General features: G+C 35.1%; 1 protein-coding gene across 2 annotated transcripts in view; it reads right to left on the bottom strand.

Moving 5' to 3' along the window:
• Window positions 1-5085: 5085 nt before the first annotated feature.
• TUSC3 (tumor suppressor candidate 3) overlaps window positions 5086-23846 on the bottom strand; it is a 215911-nt gene continuing 197150 nt past the window's right edge. The window contains exons 9-11 of one of the 2 annotated variants that reach the window (XM_033225936.1): window positions 21731-21821; window positions 12863-12927; window positions 5086-6855 (exon numbers count right to left, since the gene is read on the bottom strand). In XM_033225936.1, the coding sequence (XP_033081827.1) occupies window positions 12909-12927; window positions 21731-21821 (110 nt within the window). In that variant the 3' untranslated portion in view covers window positions 5086-6855; window positions 12863-12908. The remainder of the gene's footprint in view (window positions 6856-12862; window positions 12928-21730; window positions 21822-23846) is intronic. The other variant, XM_033225945.1, reaches the window with a different exon arrangement.

Raw genomic sequence — 23846 nt, 5'->3', positions numbered from 1 at the left:
GGTACAGAATTCTTGGCGGATGGTTTCTTTTAGCACTCTAAAATGCCTTTCTGCCTCAATGGCCTCTAATGAGCAACTGGCTATTAATCTTGCTGAGGATTTCTTCTTCATGTTGAGTCACGTCTCTCTTGCTGCTTTCAAGGTTCTTTCTTGATCTCTTGACAGTTTGATTTTAATGTGTCTTGGTATGGACCTCTTTCAGTTTGTATACTATGTGGAATTTGTTGAACTTCTTGGATATTGGCTTCATGTCTTTTTTTCAGATTTGGTAAGTTTGAACATTATTTCTTCAAATACTCTTTTCTGTCCTTTCCTCTCTCTTCTGGGACTCCTGTTCATACTTAATATGCTTGATGGTGTTTAACAGGTCTTTTAGTCTGTGTTTATTTTTCTTCATTTGTCTCCTCAGACTGGATCATTTCAGCAACTAACCTAGCTTGAAGTTCAATGATTCTTTTTTCTGTCTATTCTCCTGTCAAGCCTCTCTAGTGACTTTTCCAATTATTATATTATTATAATTTCAACTGATTCATTTTAAGATTATATTTTTCAACATCAAAATTTATATTTGACTCCATTTCATAATTTTTTTGAGTTATCCTTAAAGTTCTGGGATACATGTGCAAAACGTGCAGGTTTGTTACAGAGGTATACATGTGCCATGGTGGTTTACTGCATCCATCAACCCATCATCTAGACTGGGTATTTCTCCTAATGCTATCCCTCCCTTAGTCCCTCATCCCCTGACAGGCCCTGGTGTGTGATGTTCCCCTCCGTGTCCATGGGTTCTCATTGTCCAGCTCCCAGTTGTGAGAAAATATGGTGTTTGGTTTTCTGTTCCTGTGTTAGTTAGCTGAGAATAATGGTTTCCAGCTTCATCCATGTCCCTGCAAAGGACATGAACTCATTCTTTTTTATGGCTGCATAGCATTCCATGGTGTATATGTGTCACATTTCCTTTAGCCAGTCTATCATTGATGGGCATTTGGGTTGGCTCCAAGTCTTTGCTATTATGAACATTGCTGCAATAAACATACCTGTGCATGTGTCTTTACAGTAGATTGATTTATAATCCTTTGGGTATATACCCAGTAATGGGATTGGTGGGTCAAATGCTATTTCTGATTCTAGATCCCTGAGGAATCGTCACACTGTCTTCCAGAAGGGTTGAACTAATTTACACTCCCACCAACAGTGTAAAAGCATTTCTATTTCTCTACGTCCTCTCTAGCATCTGTTTCTTTTTCAATGATTGCCATTCTAACTGGTGAGAGGTGGTACCTCATTGTGGTTTTAATTTGCATCTCTCTAATGCCCAGTGTTGATGAGCTTTCTTTAATGTTTATTGGCTGCATAAATGTCTTCCTTTGAAATTGTCTGTTCATGTCCTTTGCCCACTTTTTGATGGGGTTTTCTCTTGCAAATTTAAGTTCTTCGTAGATTCTGGATTATTAGCCCTTTGTCAGATGGACAGATTGCACAAATTTTTTTCCCATTCTGTAGGTTGCCTTTTCACTCTGAGGATAGTTTCTTTTGCTGTGCAAAAGCTCTTTAGTTAAGATCGCATTTGTCAATTTTGGCATTTGTTGCCATTGATTTTGGTGTTTTAGTCATGAATTTTTTGCCCATGCCTATGTCCTGAATGGTACTGCCTAGGTTTTCTTCTAGGGTTGTTATGGTTTCAGGTCTTACATTTAAGTCTTTAATCCACCTTCAGGTAATTTTTGTGTAAGGTGTAAGGAAGGGGCCCAGTTTCAGTTTTCTGCATATAGCTAGCCAGTTTACCCAACACCATTTATTAAATAGTGAATCCTTTCCCCATTGTTTTTGTCAAGTTTGTCAAAGATCAGATGGTTTCAGATGTGTGGCATTATTTTTGAGGCCTCTGTTCTCTTCCATTGGTCTGTATATCTGTTTTAGTAGCAGTACCATGCTGTTTGGTTACTGTAGCTTTGTAGCATAGTTTGAAGTCAGGTAGAGTGATGCCTCCAGCTTTGTTCTTTTTTGCTTAAGATTGTCTGGGCTATGCAGGCTCTTTTTTGGTTCCACATGAACTTTAAAGTAGTTTCTTTCTAATTATGTAAAGAAAGTCAATGATAGTTTGATGGGGATAGTAGTGAATCTTTAAGTTACTTTAGGCAGTATGGCCATTTTCATGATACTGATTCAACCTATCCATGAGCATGGAATGTTTTTCCATTTGTGTCCTCTTACTTCCTTGAGCAGTAGTTTGTAGTTCTCCTTGAAGAGGTCCTTTACATCCCTTGTAAGTTATATTCCTAGGTATTTTATTCTCTTTGTGGCAATTGTGAATGGGAGTTCACTCATGATTTGGCTGTTTGTCACTGGTGTATACAAATGCTTGTGATTTTTGCACATTGAATTTGTATCCTGAGACTTTGAAGTTGCTTATCAGCTTAAGGGTATTTGAGGCTGAGACAATGGGGTATTCTAAACATACAACCATGTCATCTGCCAACAGACAATTTGACTTCCTCTGTTCCTATCCTTTTTATAATTTTTATCTCTTGATTGATATTCTTTAATGATATATCATTCTCTTTGTTTCCTTTAGTTGTTTGTCCATGGTTTCTGTTAGCTCTTTGAGTATGCTGAAGACATTAATGTCCCTGTCTACCAAGTCCAGTGCCAGTGCTGCCTCAGGGTCAGTTTCTGTTAATTTCTTTATTGTGAATAAGATGCCTTTGTCTCTTTATATGCCTCAGTTTTTAAATTTTTATAAACTGGATAGCCTGAACATTATAATGTGGCAACTCTGGAAACTAGATTCTGCCCCCTCCCCAAGTTTTGCTATCATGGCTTGTTGTGAATTGCAGTTTGTGTAGTAGTGATTTGTTTAGTGTCTTTTGTAAACTGTCATAAGTTGTCCGTGTAGTATCTATTCCATGAGCTTAGTGGTCAGTAAGGAGACAAAAGAAAAAAAAAAGATAAAAGGAAAACATACTCTCCCCACCTTTACAGACAGGTTCTCTATTGGGGAACTCTTTCAACCCTTATTCGGGCTGTTTACAACTCTGTTTTAGTCTTCACTTCCTGTTTGGTCTGGGTGTAAATATTAGTATCAGCAAGAGGTGAAAGCTTAGAATCTTCTCAGGACTTTTCTGAACATGGATCCTGCCCTGGGTATGGGTACATCCTTCCAGAGTCCCTGTTATATGTAGTATTGTTTCCAAGTCCTTATTTTCCAAATTATTTCACTACCCAGCTTCTCCTTTCCAGGCTTTCAGAGTGTGTCTATTTGTCCCAACTGCAATGTCTTCTCCAGGCAGCAGTGGTTTGTTCATTTACTTTCAATGCTTTCAAGAAATCATTCTCAGCACAGTCACTTTTTCACCTGGAGAGACTTCTGAGTTACATGAACCAAAGGCAAGCCCCTAGATAGGTCAAAGCGAACACCATTTCTTAAGAATGGGGTCTATTCTGCTCCCTCCAAAGCCAGGAGCCCACATAAGGAATGCAGGCTGCAGTCTTCAAGACCATTCCTGACCGGGGAGGAAAGAGGGCGAATCAAGATAAAATGCCATTAAGCTATCCAGCTGAGTTTCAGCTGCCTTTTTAATTCAAGCAGTTGTTTGGTAAGTTTTTTTTTTTTTTTAACCAAATTTCCAATAAGTTGGAGTCTGGCAGTTTTTTTTCCCAGCTTTTCTAAGGATGGCTATGCACCTGGAGTTCCTTGTTGTCATTTTTCCTCACATCTATGCATAATATTTGATGGAAATAGATAGACGTTATCAACATTTTGGTAAATGTGACATGATTTTCCTATTATGGCCAGAAGGTGAGATGCTTTGTTAAAACTTTATATAGTACTTGGACCCTTGGTATATGATATAAATATATGCATGTATTTCAGCTATAGAGGAATATGGAAAAAATCATAAATGGCAGATGCTCATGAATTATATTAGGGAATTTAGGAGCTAATGAGTGCATACTTGTACCCTTTGAGTGTGACTAGCTACAATGCTCATCTTTTTCGTATTACATTATTACATATATTGGTCTGATCCAGTATAGTATATTGCTGGAGTATGAAGAAGACGTTGTTTTACTATTTTAAACTTAATGAGCTCTGTGGACTCTGAGAACATGGAGTCTTCAAGCATCAATTCAAATATTTTGTCCCTAGATACTCCAGCTAATGTGTTTGCCCCAGTGACCAGTCCTTTTTAAAACACAATTTTTAATGTCATTGCTTGAAAAATATGTCATGCCTTATTTAGAACAACCACTCCCTTCATGTACCCTTAGGGAGGTTCTTCTGATAGCAAGAAAGGGAATACTTGTCAAACTCTATGGTTACAGCAACATCTAATCTCCCCAAATCACCATGCTTGCTGAATTGTAATTGACAAGGGATATTACTTCATGTGTAAAAGAAAACTCCAGTAAGCGCAAAATGCTACTGGGCTTACTTATGTGAATATCTAATGCCAGGAACAGTATGTTGAGCAAAATGCAACAAGTTATTAATCAGATGTTATTATAAAATGAAACTCCTTTAGGTGGAATTTTATAATTAGGATTTTTCTCTCCATTGTAGTAGAAAAATAATTGTTAAACATATAATCAATTTTTATGACAGCCTGGAACACACAGTGAGTCTGGTTAAAAAGTGACAGTGGAGGATATAACATACCAGGTACAAATCAGTGATTCAATTTTCATTGTTTAGCAAAGGTCAACACATCATATGTATGTAATTTTGCGCATGTTACATTCTGTAAGCAAACTATGTGTTTGAGCCACTCTTTGCAATTCTGCCTAGAGCATTTTCCAGTCAGTAATGACTTATGCTGAGGCAGTATATTTTGCTCTAGAATCACTTCCGTAATGTAACAGTTGTCTATAGAGAAGCCACAGCTTTTTAAACCATGAAATTTTAATTTTAATTGCTCAATTAATTTTAAATGCTCAGAGGAAATTTTAAATGCTCATAGGAAATTACAAAATAGGAGCTAGAAAACGTTTACTAATATGCTATAGGAAAGCACTACTTATCTGATAGTGTCTGAGAATGACCTGACTTTGATATGATTAAAAGATTTACAGTGAGATTAGAGATAATTTGTAAGATCATTTAATCAGCTGCATATTAACTGCAAGATAATTCTGAGGTTTAAGGATACAAACAAAAGTGATTATAATTAACACGTTTAATATTTGTAAAATTTGACCTGAGATTCTCTATGTAATCTCTGAAGTTTTGAGTAAAATGTAAAAAATCTTCAATGGATTAAGAATTATAGGTCAGGTTTTGTCTAGGGATAGGCAGTGAACAAATGACTAAGTTCATCTATTGCTTTTGCATAAATGTTATTCCAAAACTAAATTTATTCATCTAAGTACAAGAACTGGGAAAATTAATGTTATTTTTAGTAACAGACTTGGGAGTATGACTATAAACTTAAAATTATGTGATTTTCACTGAATATTATGTTTTGAAAAGATAGCATTCATCCTGCTAACACACACATTGCGCTGGGATATAACTTGATAAACATGCCCTAGTAGGCCTCTGTATTTTGCATTCTTCATTGAAATTCATAGATTTAAATAAGTAAACTCAGTGGTTGTATACCTGTTTCTTGTCTGAGGCTATATAGCTGGAACTTGCAATGAAAACAATCCTCCATGGTCTGTTATTCAAATGTTAATGAAAATTAGATAACAAACCTTAAAAAGAAAAAGCAAACACTTACTTGAACTGACTGAAGAACTGCTTTCCTAAACCCATAATTTGGGTAACTCCACAGAATATAAAAATCCATGTTTGAGAGTTCAAAGGCCTGGCTATAAACTTTAGTTTTGGCTTTCAGCTTCCATCACTTCTATAAGTCGGATAAAATTTACATTTCCTGACTAATTTACAAGGTTATTGTGAGGAAGAAATACCATAATATATGTGTAAGTGCTTTATAAACTAAAACAGGATAGAAACATAATAGGACGCTACACTCCTGCATTTGTTTTCAAGAAAACTTCATTGAATCATTCACTAATCCTATGATAATTAACCTTTTGTCTGGGTTCAAGGATTGAGGCTTTGATGGAAAGCTGGTTCCATAAAACACACGAGGAAAATGGACATAGTGGGTTGTTTCCTCGAAAATGGATAGAGCGTGTTAAGTTTGCTCTTACTTGTAAGTCTATATTCCCAGATGACATCTAAAGTTTGAGAAATAACTCCTAGTTGTGGTATGTTGCTTTTATTGTCTGATGCCTTTGAAGCACACTGATTTAATGCATATTTACTTTAGATTCAGATCTCAAGAAGCTCTAGGCCTTGGTTAGGCATCCAAATTCTAGGTACCATTCATCCAGTTCCCTGTCCTATATACCTTTATTTAGTTAATAATAACAAAAGACTATTTATAACAGTGCACGTCCTTTATAACTGAAACTGCAGTAAGTTTAATTTTCAGTACATGACATATTTTCATGCATTTGCTTTATCCCTGTACAATACTAAGAATCTTTAACATTCATTTCATAGGTTTTCTTTACTAACATTGCAGTCCTTTACTAATGAGTCAACAGTTCTAAAACATGAATTCATAATTACATTGTCATTTATTTCAATCCTGTGGCACACACTGAATATAATAGGCTTGAAAAACACTTTGATATTTCCTTTGTAGATTACTAAATGCTACCATTGATTTCTATAAATTAAATTTACTAGGAAAACCCACAGTTTAAAAAAAGTACACAAGAATAAGCTAGCTGATCACAATCGAATGAATTCAAAATAATATCAAGTCAGGAACAGTTTATCTTCATGGTAAACATTCACTTTACGCAAATCCCACTTGGCTTCATTTAATTAAAAAGCTGAAAAAGAAAGAAAATTATTATGTGCTGAACATAAGGAAAATACAGTATGTTTTTTATTCCATTCTAAATTAGCACATGTAAATATAACATTAAAATGTCATAATTGTATTAATTCAGCTAATTGTAATGTTTACATCAGAGCAATTTTTCTGAACTAGTGCCTTTAACCAGATCAGGCTTAGGGTGGGAACAGGGTCAGCTGAGAGAAGATGCTGAAAACTATTTTGTGGTTTAAATTTACATAAACATTCTTCTCACTGCTGGCTAGAGAAATAGTTAAATCAGCATTTAAAATGGTAATGTAGAAGAAATACAAGGGAATGGACTGAAACAAACGTGTGAAGTGGGTCATTTGAATGTCCTAAAAATATTTTTTCTCTAAATGTATAATTTAATCACTTGTTTTTTTGTTAATATAATTTACAATTTCATCATATTGAACAACCAAAAAGAGTATACATAAATCATAAAACTTCGGATGAAACATCAGCAGAGATACTTGTCCACATAATAGATAACTATTTTTTTTAAGCTTCCCTAAGCAAAGCTTTATGAAACAAAATTTAATTTTGTAAGATGGTAAATCAATTTAAATAACATTAATGAAGCTTTTGTTTATATCTGTATCTTTCTGCTAATATGTGGCATGTTCTTTTTGAGTCTTGACAACACAAGACAACTTTGCAAGGCAACCAGAGACAAACCAATTTTTAATTAAATATGAAAGCAAAAATGAAATCAATAGTTCCTGTAGTTAAAAAAACAAAAACAAAAACAAAAACAAAGAACAACAACAATAACAAAAAACATGTAGCTGGAAAAATGTCCCAAGTAGGTAAGTTTTATTATCTGGATGTTTGAATCATAATATCCTAGGCATAAATTGTTTTGTCTTTCTGAACCTCGGTTTCCTCATTAGTGAAAAGAACATTTGTTTTGGATGATTCCCAAAGTTCTTTTCGGTGCTAGTATTTTAGGATTCTGGTGATACTATGTGCAAAAATAAATACATAACATTTTAGTATAAAACATAAAATATATATAATATATTTAAATTATATAATATACAATGTATATTATATAGCATCAATTAAAATGTAAATAACGTCATAGCACAATACAAACCAGAAAAATTACTCTTCTTAGCTGTTTCTGAGAAATTGTTAAATTAGAAGATAAAAATGATGTGGTGCTATCAGGACGCAATGAGACATCACCTTTACTTTCAAGATAATAAGTAATGAATAAAGCGTACTATAAGGGTGACCATCTCCATGAAGAAGAATGTCAGCAGTAAACCTCGTCAGGATCTTAAGCTGTAGTTGCTGTTCAATCCACATGATCCTTAAAAACACTGCTGGTAAAGCAGATAGATGTGTCAGCTGTAGATGAACTGTGGCATTATGTTTTGAAAAGATAGCATTCATCCTGCTAGCGCACGCAAGCTATCATCAGCTTGCTCTGAAGATGAAGCTAACTGAAGAACCAGGGTTAATGAAAAAAGAAACCTTAATCATAAAATAAACTGATACTTAAAACTAAGGATTTGTAGCTTTTTGTTGTTTAGTTTTTAAAGGATCTGCAATTTTTGAGTTATGGAGCACTAAAGATAATCTTTATTATTGCTAATATTACCCCTGTAAAAGCAAAAATACTAACTTGATCCGTAATGGTAATTTTATACCTTGTAACTTTTTAGGAGTTTTATGATACTTAGGTATAATCAGAGTAAAAGGATCTCTGTGAGTACTTTAATCTTTAGTTATGCTGTTTTTTTCATTTTATGGTTTTCAAAACTGAAATACTTAGTAAATTTTAAGCTGTTATAACAATCAGTTGTTTATATCATGAAATGACCAGTATATATTTAATCTGAAACTGATTAATTGTCCTACAATAAAGGATACATCTAACAAGTAGAGTACTTTCTATGGTTTTATTTTCAAAGCTATCATTTTCATTTTAAAATGTTATAAAAATGTCTTTATTTGTTCAAGACACTGTAAACACTTGAAGCACAAAAATGTCAAAAATGTTTGGCTGGTTAAAACGTTTCTTAGAAAAGTATGGACTGCTGTTCTCTAATCAGTATTTTAGGTTTCATTTTATTTTCGTTATATAAACAATGTCCAAGGTATGTTCCAGTATGAATGTTTTATGTTGATATTATCACTTAAGGAATTAGTCTCTCATTTCTAATCAAGATCGGACATGTATTTTTTCCCTTTTCACATTTATCTGTCTAACAATTTTGCTGCATAATCTAACAGTGTAATAGTTCTTACAGATTTATGGTTCAATAGTGCTTGGATATTGTTTTTTCTAATAATGCTTATCACAAAAATGTATAAATGCCTTTGTATCATACTTTTTAAAAAAACTGTCAAGAATAGTGAAAACTGAATGTATTCCCCTTATGTGTGCTTTTTAGTTTTGCGGTCTGCTTCCAGAGTGAGTGAGAAGCAGCCTTGGGTACCACCATCAACTTCTGTATGGAGTCCGCTCCACTCTCAGTCATGAATGAATCGCACTATAGTTATCCACAGTAGTAGTCAGCATGTGCATAGCACTGATTGCTGGGACTGGCTTATTTGCTTATTCTGAAGTGAATATATGCATGGTCAGCTGTCACTCAGGTAGTAATAGAAAATGGAAGCTAGCTGTCAAGAGTAGCAAGTTGCACACAAGGGATAGGATAGAAGGCTAGGACTAGCACAAATGTGACCCCAGAAGCTCCCACTTCCCCTAGCCTAAGGGAAGCAACCATTCCTTTCTAGTCTGTGTCACTTTGTTGCTTAAAGTCCATCAGGGATGCAGAGAGAGACTGTCTACACAAAGAAGGAATGGGATGACAACTTCAAACCATTTCTCTGTTTAAGGTTGGCTCTCTCCTCAACACTTCCTCATGGTAGAAAACCACGTTTTAGATGAAAATATTGTCTTTGATGTGCTGAGGAATATTCCATAGGTTTATTAGCAAGTTTATTACTTGAAATTCAAAATACTTTTCTAGAGAAACACGCAAGTGTTAGCTATTTTCTTAACCTCGGGGCCCCTAGAAGTCTGTTTCAGTCAGCATTGAACAACTAATGTGTACTAGAATTCTGTGGATAGAAGCGTGTTGCAGAAAATGAAATGATTGAAAGTCATGGCCCTTATGTTTCTTTCAGCTAAACGAGAGAAAGACCTGGATATGATGAAGTAGGATACAGTGACATGTTTGATATGATGATGGTGTTACAGGAATTGAAAAAGCAAAACTCTGAGAACAAGTAAGATAAAGGGACAGCAGCCTAGACCAAAGAAGCTGGATGGGGAAGGGTATCAAAGTATGAGAACATATTCAGTGTTGTGTTCAGCATGGCTAAACTAGGAGTTAGCGCATTTTCTGTAAAGAGCCAGAAGGTAAATATTTTAAACTTGGTGGGCCATGGGTCTTTGCCGAAACTACTGAACTGAGCTGTTGTACAAAAGCAGCCACAGACAACACATAAAACAAACCTGGCTGCGTTTCAATGGAACTTTATTCATAGGCACTGAAATTTGTATTTCATAATTTTCATGTCACAAAATATTCTTTTTGACTTCCCACCCCCTGATGATTTAAAACTGTAGAAGCCATTCTTAGTTTGTAGGATAAACTAACACAGACAGCAGTTCCTGAGTCTTGTATTAAACCAGAAGGTGTACTGAAGGATATACCATAAAAAGTTGAAATGGCATGAAACTTAAAATAGTTGTGGCAATTCATACAATGGTATTACTATATAGCTAGTAAAATCATATATAGTGTAGAATGTAGTTAACTGCATTGGAATATGCTCATGGTGCATAAAAGAACAATAAGCAGCTTACAAAATATGTACAGGCTAAACTGATGACAGTTGATGACCTGGGTGTTGGGATTTATGAATATATTTTCTTCATTTTGCTTATCTATCTGTATCTTCTAGAAGGAACATGCATTAGCTTTCCCTTCCTCCTTTTTATTAGCTATTAAGGAATTTTAATGCAGAAGCAACATAATCAGTGCATATCTTTAAAGAATTCTGACACTACCGTACAATAACTGATGGATTATGGGGGATAATGACTAGACATTGGGAGACAATTTAAGAGGCTCAGTGATAGTCAGAAAAAGATACAACGTACTTAAGACAGCAACTGTGGGAAGAGAAAAGTAATGTAGACCAAATAACACAAAGCAGGATGAGGATGTGGGATGAGGACGAAATGACTCCAAGATTTCCATCTTGCATGACTGTGAGAATGACAGTGTCAGGGAAAATGGGGGAAAAGGAACGGAGAAACAGATCTGGAGGCAGATAATGATTTTTGAATGTATTGAGGTGAACTGTTAATGTGGTATTCAGGTCTGGTTCTGGATCTCAGGACAAAGGTCAGGAGGTGATAATGTATATTCAGGGCTGAGAAATAATCTCAAAGAGAAAAAGAAGGTGTAAGAATGTCATGTTACAAAATCCAGGGTATACAGTTTCCAAGACGGGCTTGTTAACTATAATGCTAGGAAGGTCACATGAAGAGAACTTTGGATTTGGTCACTGGTGGTTACTAGAGCCTGAGGATATATCAAAAGCTTGTTTGTTGCTTTTCCCTTTCTGTGAAATATCTGAACAGGTAGCAAATAATGGCTTGCTGTTTGTTTTGTTTTTTTATTTATCTTGAATTAATGACTCCATCTGTTTCTCATATTTCGAAAAACCAGAATGTACACAGTGTTCCGGAACAAATGTACTGTGTTCCAAGCGGGAGTTGGTTAGACTCTAATATCTTCAGCTTGACAGAATTTTTTGGGGCACTGTTCTTCCTGTTCTCAAACTGGGGAGGAAGTCAGGGAGACCTGGTGGTTACAGAATGTCATCTGTCTCACAGAAATCACCTACGCGGGTAAGGGGCAGTTGCTCAGACTTCATTTGGGATCAAAAAAAGTGCAAAGGGGAAAAAAGGTCTGGGTTGTTCACCAAACAGAGACAAGCCAGTAGCTGAATTTTCATTCCTATCCATTGACCTTGTGGATATTGCAACTCACTGAGTTATTCCTTTTAATCTTTACTCTACATTCACATGTGTTCTATGAGAATGCTAGAGAGAAGGACATTGTAGCTCTTAGGTAGAATTCTTTAGCCAAAAGTCCTGGGGCTCTCTTCTCTGTAACAGAAGATGACTAAACCCAGAAAAGTCTTCGAATCTGAAACAAGTGGTCTTCCAAAAAGGCCTGAAGAAATCTAAGCCTGGCCGGGCGTGGTGGCTCACGCCTGTAATCCTCCTGCCCTGCTTTCAGTGGGTTGCTGAATGATACGGAGTTTCTGCCAGAGTAAGAAAGCTGAATTACCACAATGGAACTAAGTCTGTAGAGCTGCTTTTGATGTGTGTGTTAGCCTAGACCCTTGGTTCTCTGGGTTTGAGGGGGTAGGATGTGTAGTGTGGGATCCAAAAACTGGATTGTGATTTTTTTGCAAAAAATTACCGTGAATTTATATTTTATATATATAAAAGAACGTACTATCTGTTTCTGAATTTAGCAAATGTTGATTTTAAAGTATTCAGTAAGCTAACTGTTTGGAACACTTGTATTTTTTTTACCTTGAATATTAAGACTTACATTATTTGTTAATGGGAAAAAAGATTTGGCTACATTTTTCCTAGGCAGAGTTAAACATATTTGTCAACTGCCTTTTTCCCCTAAGTGATAACAAACAGAAGTTAAGAAAGTACATTTGCTGGGATTGGAAGGATTGCATCTGTCAAATGATTAACTTCACGTGTCAGTCTTTTCGTAGAAATTTTTATCTGAGGACTTTTTCCTAGAGCAGATAGACATAATAATGTAAGACTGGAATATGGAATCTCACAGTTAAAAGTTAAGTTATCTTACATTTGTAAAACAGTAATTTACTATAACTTGTCTTATGAGATAAATGTTATAGTCTCTATATTTGAAAAATGAGGAAAACTGAGGCTCAGAGAAGATTAAAAGACTTGCCTGAGGTTATAGAGTTTTTAAGTGCCATGGTCCAAATCACATCTTCTCACTCAAAGTCCAGATCACTTTCCAATACACCACAATGAAATACAACAATATGGAAAAAATAATCCTTAAGATTGAATTTCCATTTGTACAATATTATTACAAGATTTAGCACTACATTCTTTATCTAGATAAGACAGGGGATAGACAATGGTGCCTTTACAGAATGCCAGCTTATCTCTTAATCATCTCTAAATCCTTGGCCCTTTATAAGTCATTCTACAAAGCTAGGACTCAGTATGAGAAAGGTTAATACCAGTGAAATTCTCATCAATGATGTGTCCTATGGGCTGATCATCACACCATTTAGATATTATTGTTCTATTTGTACAGCTTAAGGTTGTTAAGATGTACAAATGAATGCAATATTGCTATACACTCTACATGCTGGAATTTTTGCCTTGCTGTGCTCGTTCATTATCATACTTTCTTCAAAATTGGTATGAGTGCCTTTCATTTTTAGCTGTTATTCTGTACATTTCCTTACTGAGCACCATTCCATTTTTGTTCATCTCAAGGTAACCAAGGACATTAGGAAGGAACTATCAGTTTTGTTTTAAGATAATGGAAGGCACTTTGTGTCCACTATAAGCTTAATTTATATATTCTGTTTTTCACTTGATATCGCCCAGCTCAGAACTGGAATGGCAATACCTCTTTTTTAAAAAGTTTTTTTAGAGACAGGGTCTCACTCGGTGGCAGAGGCACAATCATAGCTCACTTGCAGCGTCAAACTCCTGGGCTTGAGCAATCTTTCCACCTCAGTTTACCCAGCAGCTGGGACTACAAGCATGTGCCACCATGCCAGGCTCATTTTAAAAATTTTTTTGTAGAGACTCATCTTGCTGTGTTGCTCAGACTGGTCTCAAATTCTTGGCCTCAGCCTCCCAAAGTGCTAGGCATGAGGCCTGACGTACCACTCCCAGCCACTGCAGGCTGGAGTGCAGTGGTACAATCTTGGCTCACTGCGACCTCTGACTCCGGGTTCAAGCAATTCTCCAGCCTCATAGTTATCTTTAGAGCTCAAGTTTCGGGAAAAACTAATTTTTCCACACACCTTCGGCTATGAAGAACAACCTGACAACTCCAGGGGGTGTCATCTGATATGAACTGCATCTTCTGGAGCTGGGGTAAGCCAGTAATCTTCACTATATTTCTATTTTAATGGTTCCGATTGCATTTAATGGAAGTAGACAAGGAATAAAGTTTTCAAGTAAACAGATTCAACTAACAACTATATAATGAGCACCTACTATGTGCATAGCACTTCGGAGATATATAAAAGGTATTTATCAAAGACACAAATACCTTATAATCTAGAAGAAAAAAGACAAACACATGAAACAACTGTAAATGAATACTTAATGAAAAACATAATGCAATAAAGTATGACTGAATAGTCAATTGCTGACATGGCTAGTACAGTTGAAGAGGTAGGTGAAAGTGAGTACTTTTTATTGAGAACCCATTACATTTCAAGGACTATAAATGGATTATAATAATTTATCCCCATACAATTCTGAGGTAGGTTTTATCATACCAAGTTTACAGATCAAGAAACAGGCTTAACCAAGTTCAATATAGATAGAGAAGTGACTAGAGCTGCAGAAAAATGAGACTTGGAAGTTAAGTAACTAACTTTAAGTCCCAAAGTTAAGAGGAACCAAAATTCAAACCTAGATTTGTCTAAATGCAGAGCCAGAGCTCTAGCTAATACACAGTGAAACCCCAACCTTGAACTCGGGACCTCTCCTAATTACTGTTATTTTTCTGTTAGATTATACTACCTGCCTAAGACAGAGTCTAATGAACAGTTAGGAAGCAAAGTGATGGAATTACTAGAAATGTCTCATGTTATTTTCCTAACAGAGAAAACAGAGACTTGATGTACCTCAGATGTAACTACAGACATCTTCTAAAGGAAACTTTTGTGAACACAGAGTGCCAGTGAAAAATATTAAGGTAGTTACCCATATGTGAATATGATGTCGTTGCTAGCACTTTGCTCTTCTTAGAAAATGGGGCAAGCAGCAAAGTTCATGTAATATATAAAATGAATTCAGTGCTACTCCTGAAGTAGTATTTCCTCCTTTCTGAACTATGGCTCAGATGGTAATTACATCAGATTGATAGTAACCCTCCTATTTCATTGACAGCTTCAAGAGACTCAGGAGCCCAATTACATTAATCAAAAATAAGACAAAACTACTTAATCTTTAGCATAAAGAAAAACTTTATAGCAAAAGATTAAATAAAAATGAATTTAAATAATTAGTACTATGTACCAGGCAATGTGCTAAGTGATTTGCAAGCATTCTCTCATGGAATCTTTGTAATAGTTGAACGACATATGACAAATCATCTCCATTTATAAATGAGAACTTAGGTTGACAAAAGTTAACTTGCCCAAGGTCACACAGTCAGTAACCAGCACACTAGGGATTCCAACCGGGAAAGTTTGCATATTAAATTTAGAAGACAATTCGAGAGAATTTAGTAATGGCATGAAACAGATTCATGCTGTAAAGTGTTACGGGTAAACTTTAGGGAAGATTTAAGAATACAGGATAAATATTTAAAGTAGATATTTATCCCTTTAGCAGGTACATGTATCAGCAAAGAAAACAGCAATTTTTGTTGTTGTTGGCCCCGCGTGCCCCCTTCGCAGGGGCCCGTCCCCTAGCTCCCACCACCCGAGAACCCCCAGAAAACAGCAATTTTGAAAGTACTATGAAGTACTGAAAAAATATGAAGGGCATAGATGTTTAAGGTTTTGAAATAAGGCTTAAGATTAAAATAAAAATGAATAAACAGAATAGGATCACTTCATACAGAAGAAATTAAGGACTGTATTTTAAATAAAATTAAAACTTGTGAGGACAGAATGTAAAAAAAATTAGTTCAAAGATAATTCTGATCATGGTTCTGTACATAAAGATAATTATGGATACAGTCCTGTGTATCAGTGCCACAAAAGTTTATAATTTAGAAAAATTAAAAATGAAGACATTGAGGGCTTAAAAGGCGGATGCATAACACCCAAGCGAGTACTTTGGCATTGGAGGCTAAAGGCCATTACGAAAGGTGATTTTAATTAAAAAAAAAAAAAAAAAAGTAGGTGTTATGTTCAAATGTGCATTTTCACTAAAGGGTAACTCAGGTGTCTTATCCCACGTACAGGTATGATCTAAAGTAGAAGTGGGAAGCTTCCCAAGAGTTACTGTGAAGAAGAACGTGCGTCTGTACTAGTAATTGATCTCTGCAACATGCATTCTTGTTAAAATTGGGAAAGTCAAGGATACAGTCTTGGTTGAAAAACTATTTTTCTCCTCTTGTCAGCCTACTTCAATGTATTTCTATCTTGGGTGGCTGGAGTGGTTCAGGTCTGGGTTACTAGAGTTTACGATTTACTATTTTACAGTCTAATGCTCTTAGAAAATGGACATCTACAAATGTCTTTGCAGAAGTACCAAAGGCCAGGAAATACCTTCTGGGTTATGTGTTACGGATTTTCCTCTTCCTAGAAGAATTGTTTCCTGCATCTCTTTCTCTCATTTTCTACAAACTGCCTTTATCTGATGTGAGCAGTTTTTAAAACATATATAATGCTGGTGCCACAGGTAAATGCTTCCAGGAATACAAAAATGTTTTTGAACAATGTGGTGCTCTTTATCAGCATCTCATCTTTCAACTAGTATCAGAATTATTTCTTCTTCTCCTTCATTTGTTCCCTCTTTGACACTTGCTTCTGCCACCACCTTTGCTCTTTCTTTCGTTAACTAATTGAATAGATATATATTTGCTTTCCCTGTACTGTCAGGTTTTTGTAATTTGGCTCAGGGTGTACCCAAATCTCTGGTATAGACTCTCTGCAGTCTTTTAGTAACATTTGTTTTTGATGTTTGTCAGGCAATTATCATAATCATTCACAAGAGAATGGATAAAACAACTGAGAAGACAATGAAAGCTTATTTAAAAGGAAATTAATGCCATGAAATAAAAAGATGACTCAAAGTAAAATATATTATTACTAAGTTAACTTTAGCATATATACATGTGCTAGACTAACAAAAGGGATTAAAACTTTTCAAATGGAAAACTGGTTTTTTGTTCATAATTCTCCCCTGTCCACTGTATTTTGTTGGTTTAGAAGGATATTGTAAATGTCATGAAGGGAACAATTATACTATGTAAACCTGAGAGCAAAATAATTCAAGTATGAATGATCATAAGAAGGGTTATCTATGAGCACCATGAGGATTTATGAAAGTTTGCTAAACAATTTCCCAGTATATCAATAGAATGTAGGAAAATAGATAAATGACAGTTCTCAAAAGAGCTGAAAGGACATATTAGAAGGCTTTAATGTGCTCTGGGAAGCTGTAATTACAGGGATTATTTAAATTGGACAATACAATAGCTCAATAACTAAGTCATGAAATTCATAAGAACAATCTCAGATATGATCTGAGGATACATGAAGAGAGTATTATAAAGATTAAAAAAAGGGCATCACATCTATGTAAACTATAGCAGCTTTCACTAGTAAAGAATAAGATATAAAAACTACTTAAATTTAACAAGTAGATTTTGTCAGTGTCTCTTAGTTTTTCTGTAGATTTTCTTTTGTTTCATTGCATATATTTGTACCAAGTTCAAAAAAAGAGAAAGTTCTTCCTTGAGTAAAATCGTCATCTCTCGAACTAATTCAAGAGGCCAAAGTAAGTTATTATCTTGGTGCTGAACATTTATCTAATTGTCAACATTTTTCTTAGAGGCTTTGGCTATCACATTATTGATGTCATTATACATTTGACCTCATGTTATTTTCTACATTTGACCTCATGTTATTTTCAACTTTGATTCTGGGATAATTTTCCACTTATATGAATATACAAATCATGTTTTTCTACACAAAATATGGCAAAGGAGAGACAAGTGAGCTAAGAGTCAGATTTTCTGCTTCTGTCTTTAAATAGAGACATTCTCTTGTTCGCATCTGTAAAATGAATAATAACGATATGATCTCTATGATCCTGTGCAAGTACTAAAATCCCAGAACACTATGATGTTCCAGAAAAAAAAAAATCCCAAAAACTCACCTGGAAAAATACTTATTAGTTTTGCAAATATCTAGAATTTGAATTAGAACACTGTCGTAAAATTCACCCAAATTGGTTAGGAATATTTCCTTTTGTGTATATATCTTCCTTTTCATATATTTCTTTGTCTGATTAATGCATTTTAAGCCAGAAACATGTTCACTATTGAGTAGTATACTCATAATCCTCAGAAGATACCATGAACATATTTCTCTTCCCATTCCTCTGTACACAAATTATGACTTTCTGTCCATGAAATATCCTCAGCCCCTCTTCTTTGTCTAAATGCTTTGTTGAATTTTACCTAATTCAAGCCTTCTTCTGGAGTCTTCCTTTCTCATACCCACAGTGATCTTTCTCAATTATTTCCATACAACAGATCTGCCACTTAGCTTTCGACACGTTACACTGTTATTCCCTGGTTCATGGATGTATGTACTTTCTCCAAACAGATGACTTCACAGTAAACATCATGGCATCTCTATAAAGCATTTGTTTAACAACTCAAATTTAAAGCTGAGAGGCAATTGTGAAATCCTTTATCACTTAGTTCCCTAAGACAGGATCATAAAATGGTTATATCAGATTAACCTAGGTAACTAATAACCTGATTCTTAAAATCCACACTTGCAGATTCTGACTCAGTTGCACATGGTGTAGGAATAAGAAGCCACAGAGTTTGGAGAACCATCTCTTACCATCTCTTAGGATCAAAGATCTATTTTCCCAAATACATGAGCTGAATTAAATACTGTTCACATATTTGGTGGTTTTATCTTTCATAGGTGTTTGTCACTGTATTGGGCTTCTGTTGGATGTGCTTAGAAAACAGAAAATTAATGTAATTCATTGGGCTCTTTGAAAAGCTCCAACAAAAGGTGGTAAAGGAGATACCTTCAAGGAGTCCAGAAGATAGACTATGGCATAAGAGGTAGACTGGGGTGAAAGTTCTACTTACATCAGAAGCCCAATACTGGGGAGTGAAAAACTTAGCCAATCATTCCCTTTCTCTTAGAAAAGAAAATTCACAAAATCATGTTGAGAGAGTGAGAACCGGTAGCATAGGGGGAAGTCTAAGGGACAGAGAAGGCTCTAATCAGCTGAAGAGAATGGTATACAGACATTACTCAGTAATAATAGTGGAAGAATTAGAGCAAGAGATTAGTCATTGAGTTACTTCTGAAGCTATGGATTTCTGTTGTTGAATGACCTATTTTCTGAACCTTTTCAAACATCTGTGAGATCTAGCTATGGGGCAACGTTTTTAATTGTCTTCCTTGCTTCTCCATATATCTCTCCAATAAACCTCCCATTATCTAACATACTCTGATTGCCTTTTGGCTTCTTGAATCTAAAATTGCCTAACAGAGCAACCAAACTCTACTTAGCTTGTCTAGGTCAATCTGTGACACAACAGCACAGCAAATGATGGAACACTCTGAAGAGCTGTTACAGCAGTCAGAGGCCTACCTGTCATTTCTCCACACAGCATGGCACACTGTTTAGCACACCTGGTGTCCCAAGCTTCTTTGATAGGCTCTCTTCTGATTCTGTTTCTTGGCAGCTCCTTGTTAGGGTTTTCATCTAAACTATGTCAAATTTCACATTCACAAACCACTCTAAGACATAATTTCCATCTCTGACTTCTTACAAGAGTTTCATCTATATTTCCAGCATTATAAGGCCTGCTGAAGGCAAATCCATCTCCTGTTAGGTTGGTGGGGAGCTGACAGGAGTGTGGGATTGGTTACATAAGAAGAATGTTCAAATGCCACATTCACACAGAAATAATGTAAGTGGCATATATGCTGGTTCAGATGTGCTTACTATTCATATCTATGGAGAAGTCAAGGATATGTATTTTGAAAAGCTTCCCAAGTAATTTCTATGTCCAACCTCAGTTAAAAAACCACCACAAAACCCCAGAGCACTGGAGAGTTATACTAAATGACAACTGCTACTTCAAAAGAAAGTACAAACTGAAACTCTTCATATCATAACAAAAATAGTGCTGGCAAATGCAACATTATAAAAAACTAGTAAAATACTTTTTTCTGCACTTTTCCTAGTCATATTGCTGTGTCAGATAATCTAGATAGGGAATGATATTTTGGTATCATTACGTGCTCTGATATATAAGGAAAATTAGAATTTGCCCTTTACTCTTCCCTATGTCCTGTCAACTAATTAGGGTTTAAGAATCTCACAGTATCACTTACTGTATAGTTTATCTTTTCATAAAAAGATATATATTTCCTTTGAAACTGTAAGTACTATAGATGAAAATGGATAAATGTTCAAGTGTTTATGGCATCATAGATAAAATAGAGTATTTCTATTTTTCTTACTTTACACCTTCCATTATAGAACACATGTCAAACTAAGTACCAATCATACAGAAACATGATTCTCAATCCTAGAGCAGGGCGAAAGAAAAGAAAAACTTCATCTTTCTTAGGTATTACTTAATCTTAGATTTGATTATTTCACATCATCAACACCGAAATTGGCTGGCTATCTAAAGTCAAGAATAAAATGAAAACCCTGAAGACTCTGCTGGCTTCTCTCGTAACTCTTGCTGTCCTCGGAACTGATATTTTTAAAAATTTACACTGCAAGCAGGGTGTCAGGAAATCTGATTCCCATCTTTCTTCCATTCCCTTGGTATATTTATTTTTAATGGCGATGGGAAGAACAGAATTGGAAATGTACCTCTGGCCATCTATGAAAACAGAGGGGGTGGGGCTGAAGACTCATATTCTTGTGTTATAATCCCATGGTTAGATCTCTCTTTTATGGGATTAGTTTTCTCCCTGATAAGGCTATATATTGTTACTATGATCTGTGTAGAAATGTTCTAAAAATGTCTACTGTTAACAGGCAGGAGAAATGTAGGCTTTGAGAAGCTTTCATTTTCTATCAACGTATCACTGGTTCTATTACCTAAACAGAATCTTCAAAATCTCTGAAAAAGGAAATACTGAGCTTTTACTCATTAGAGAAATGAGCTAAGCTAAAAGAAGGACTGCCTAGAGAAAGAGAAAATGAAAGTTATTTAAGAAAACTTGGAGGAAAAAGCTTAAGAATGAATACAGGCCTAATTCACAAAGCGAATAACTGTAATCTGGCACATCTACTATAGTGTACTTTAGTGAAAGTATGGTTTGGTAATAATAATGTGGTCTTTGATTTTTCAATATCTTTCCATCTCCAATTATGATAATTTGTAGAAAATTTTACGAGATACTCATTATGATTTATAATGACCAGAGATTATTTTATCACTTAATTTTTCCCTTTCATGTTGGCTCTTATTTTTGAAAAGTGAAAATTTTGTAGAATTGCAAAGATAATACAAAGTTTATTAGACAATGAACAGTGAATTATATGAGAAAACCATCTTGCAAATGAAGTCAAAATCATGACAAACCAAGGGAAGATAAAATTTTGAAGTCTTCAAAATGAGCTTCAACCTCATTTGTTATATAAAAATATGTATGTCTAAAAATAAACTATATGCTGTCAGGGAACAAGAAGTATGTCGTATATCTCCTTTGTGTACTTTACTATGCTGAACACATGGCAGGTGCTCAAACACTTGCTTAACTGAATTCAAAAATTACACAGCAACTTTATATTCATCCTTAATTATATATTAACCACTGAAATTCTGTTCTATTAGTTAAAAATAAAAACATTCATGTTAGTATAAAGATATTACCTATAAGGATAGCCGTGGTACTTGGAACGAAATATTGAAAGTAGAAAACTGAAGAAGAAGACCACCAGGCCCAATCCCACTAGGCAAATTACTGGAAATAGACAGAAAATACCATTAGTGTCTAAAAATATGCAAATGAAACCCCAATTGTTTATATTTTTAAATGCATTCAATTACAGTATACTTACATTTAACAGTTCATGGCACATACAGGTACAACAAACCAGATTATCCACAATATAATGTGTTCATTATTTTCCACATTCTTCTCAATGAAAATGTACTATTTGGGGTATGAAAACAACAAAATTGACTGATCTAAGTCTTCTGGAGGTTTTCTTCTGGTATAGAGTTCTTACAACTACTAACATGCCCCAGAGTGATCAAAACAAACCATGTTATAAACCACAAACAAGATCATTGGCTCTTGCATTATTAAGCATTGTCTATATTAGCAGGAACATTTGCATTGCTAAAATGCTTAATATAATTTTAATATTTTCAGATGCTAAGCAGTAACTTTAGGTTTTGGTTAGTATCGCCTCAGTGAGAGCATACTGAGGAATAAAAGCAAGAAATAAATAGGAAGCAAGGAATAAAAGCTTGGAGAGAGAAAATATGGTCTAAGTGACAACCAGAGGGGAGGAAACTCCCTCCACGGCAGGTAATAGTGTCAAAATGTTGTCTGTCTTACAAACAAACTGAGGGCACATGTTAAGGTCAAATGTGCTGTGGTCTAGGTTTTCAATATTCCTCTGTCCCAGGAAAGCTAACAATAGGAAAAGTACTTTATTTTCTCATTTCCTTTTTGTTATGATTGAGAAGATTTTACTCTAAAGCAGATAAATAATAAAATATGTTTCTTTTGTACATATATTTTGGATATTTAAACAAGATTCATTGCAATTATTAGTACAATCTAAACATGCTTATAAAATTTAAATACTTAAATATGTTCTGGAAGTAGAAATTAGTGTTAATCTCTTAAGAAATATCTAAACATCTTTTAAGAACAAATATTTGCACAATACACCTTTTATTTCAGAGATTTCTAAACAAATATTTGAAATTACTTGTAAAATAAAAAAGATTTTAAAAGATTAAAAACACTAAAGCAGAATTAGGAAAATCAAACATCTATATGATTCTATAAGGAACTATGATTTTTAAAATTTTTTCCAATATATAAATGAAACCAAATTTAACTGCAATTCTGGCAATCATGGAGTACACAAGGTACAGCTTTGTCAAAATATAGTCTGCAAATGTGTCTGTTTTTATGCAACTCTGCAGGAATACCTTCTAAGTTTTCAATATGAATTGTGAAACATCAAAAGCATTTAATAGCATCCTCAAGCCTGTAATCCCAGCACTTTGGGAGGCCGAGACGGGCGGATCACGAGGTCAGGAGATCGAGACCATCCTGGCGAACACGGTGAAACCCCGTCTCTACTAAAAAAATACAAAAAACTAGCCGGGCGAGGTGGCGGGCGTCTGTAGTCCCAGCTACTCGGGAGGCTGAGGCAGGAGAATGGCGTGAACCCGGGAGGCAGAGCTTGCAGTGAGCTGAGATCCGGCCACTGCACTCCAGCCCCGGCGACAGAGCAAGACTCCGTCTCAAAAAAAAAAAAAAAAAAAAAATAGCATCCAAGTGTAGCCTCTGACATTTCATTTCAGACAACACTCATGCAGCTGAACTTCACATGAATATTGGGAGAAAATAAAGCAAACAATGGGTTTGTGAATATCATAAAATAAAAAAGTTTTTGAAAATTATAGAATATCCCCGTATGACAGACACCAGGACCCATACAGCATAATAACTTTGCATAGAACAATCTTACTAAATCCATCATGAATTACAAAATGATTTACCCTATACCTTCCCAAATCTGGTATTTTATCTAACACTTCTTTCTTTTCCTTCCATCTCCTTTTTTATTTTTCAAAAGAAGAATAAAGCACTCTTTTCATTCCCTTTACTCCTTTTTAGTAGCTCCCCTGGGTTGTGCTCTATGGGAAATGAGGCTCGAAATATGTGATCAAGTAAGACAGAAAAAAATTACTTGATCCTATGCAGTGGAACCAAATAATGCTACTTCCCTTGTATATGGGA

Source organism: Trachypithecus francoisi, unplaced genomic scaffold (assembly GCF_009764315.1).
Source record: "Trachypithecus francoisi isolate TF-2019V2 unplaced genomic scaffold, Tfra_2.0 Contig01440, whole genome shotgun sequence".
Classification (NCBI taxonomy): domain Eukaryota; kingdom Metazoa; phylum Chordata; class Mammalia; order Primates; family Cercopithecidae; genus Trachypithecus; species Trachypithecus francoisi.
This window is presented reverse-complemented; position numbering and strand designations above follow the sequence as displayed.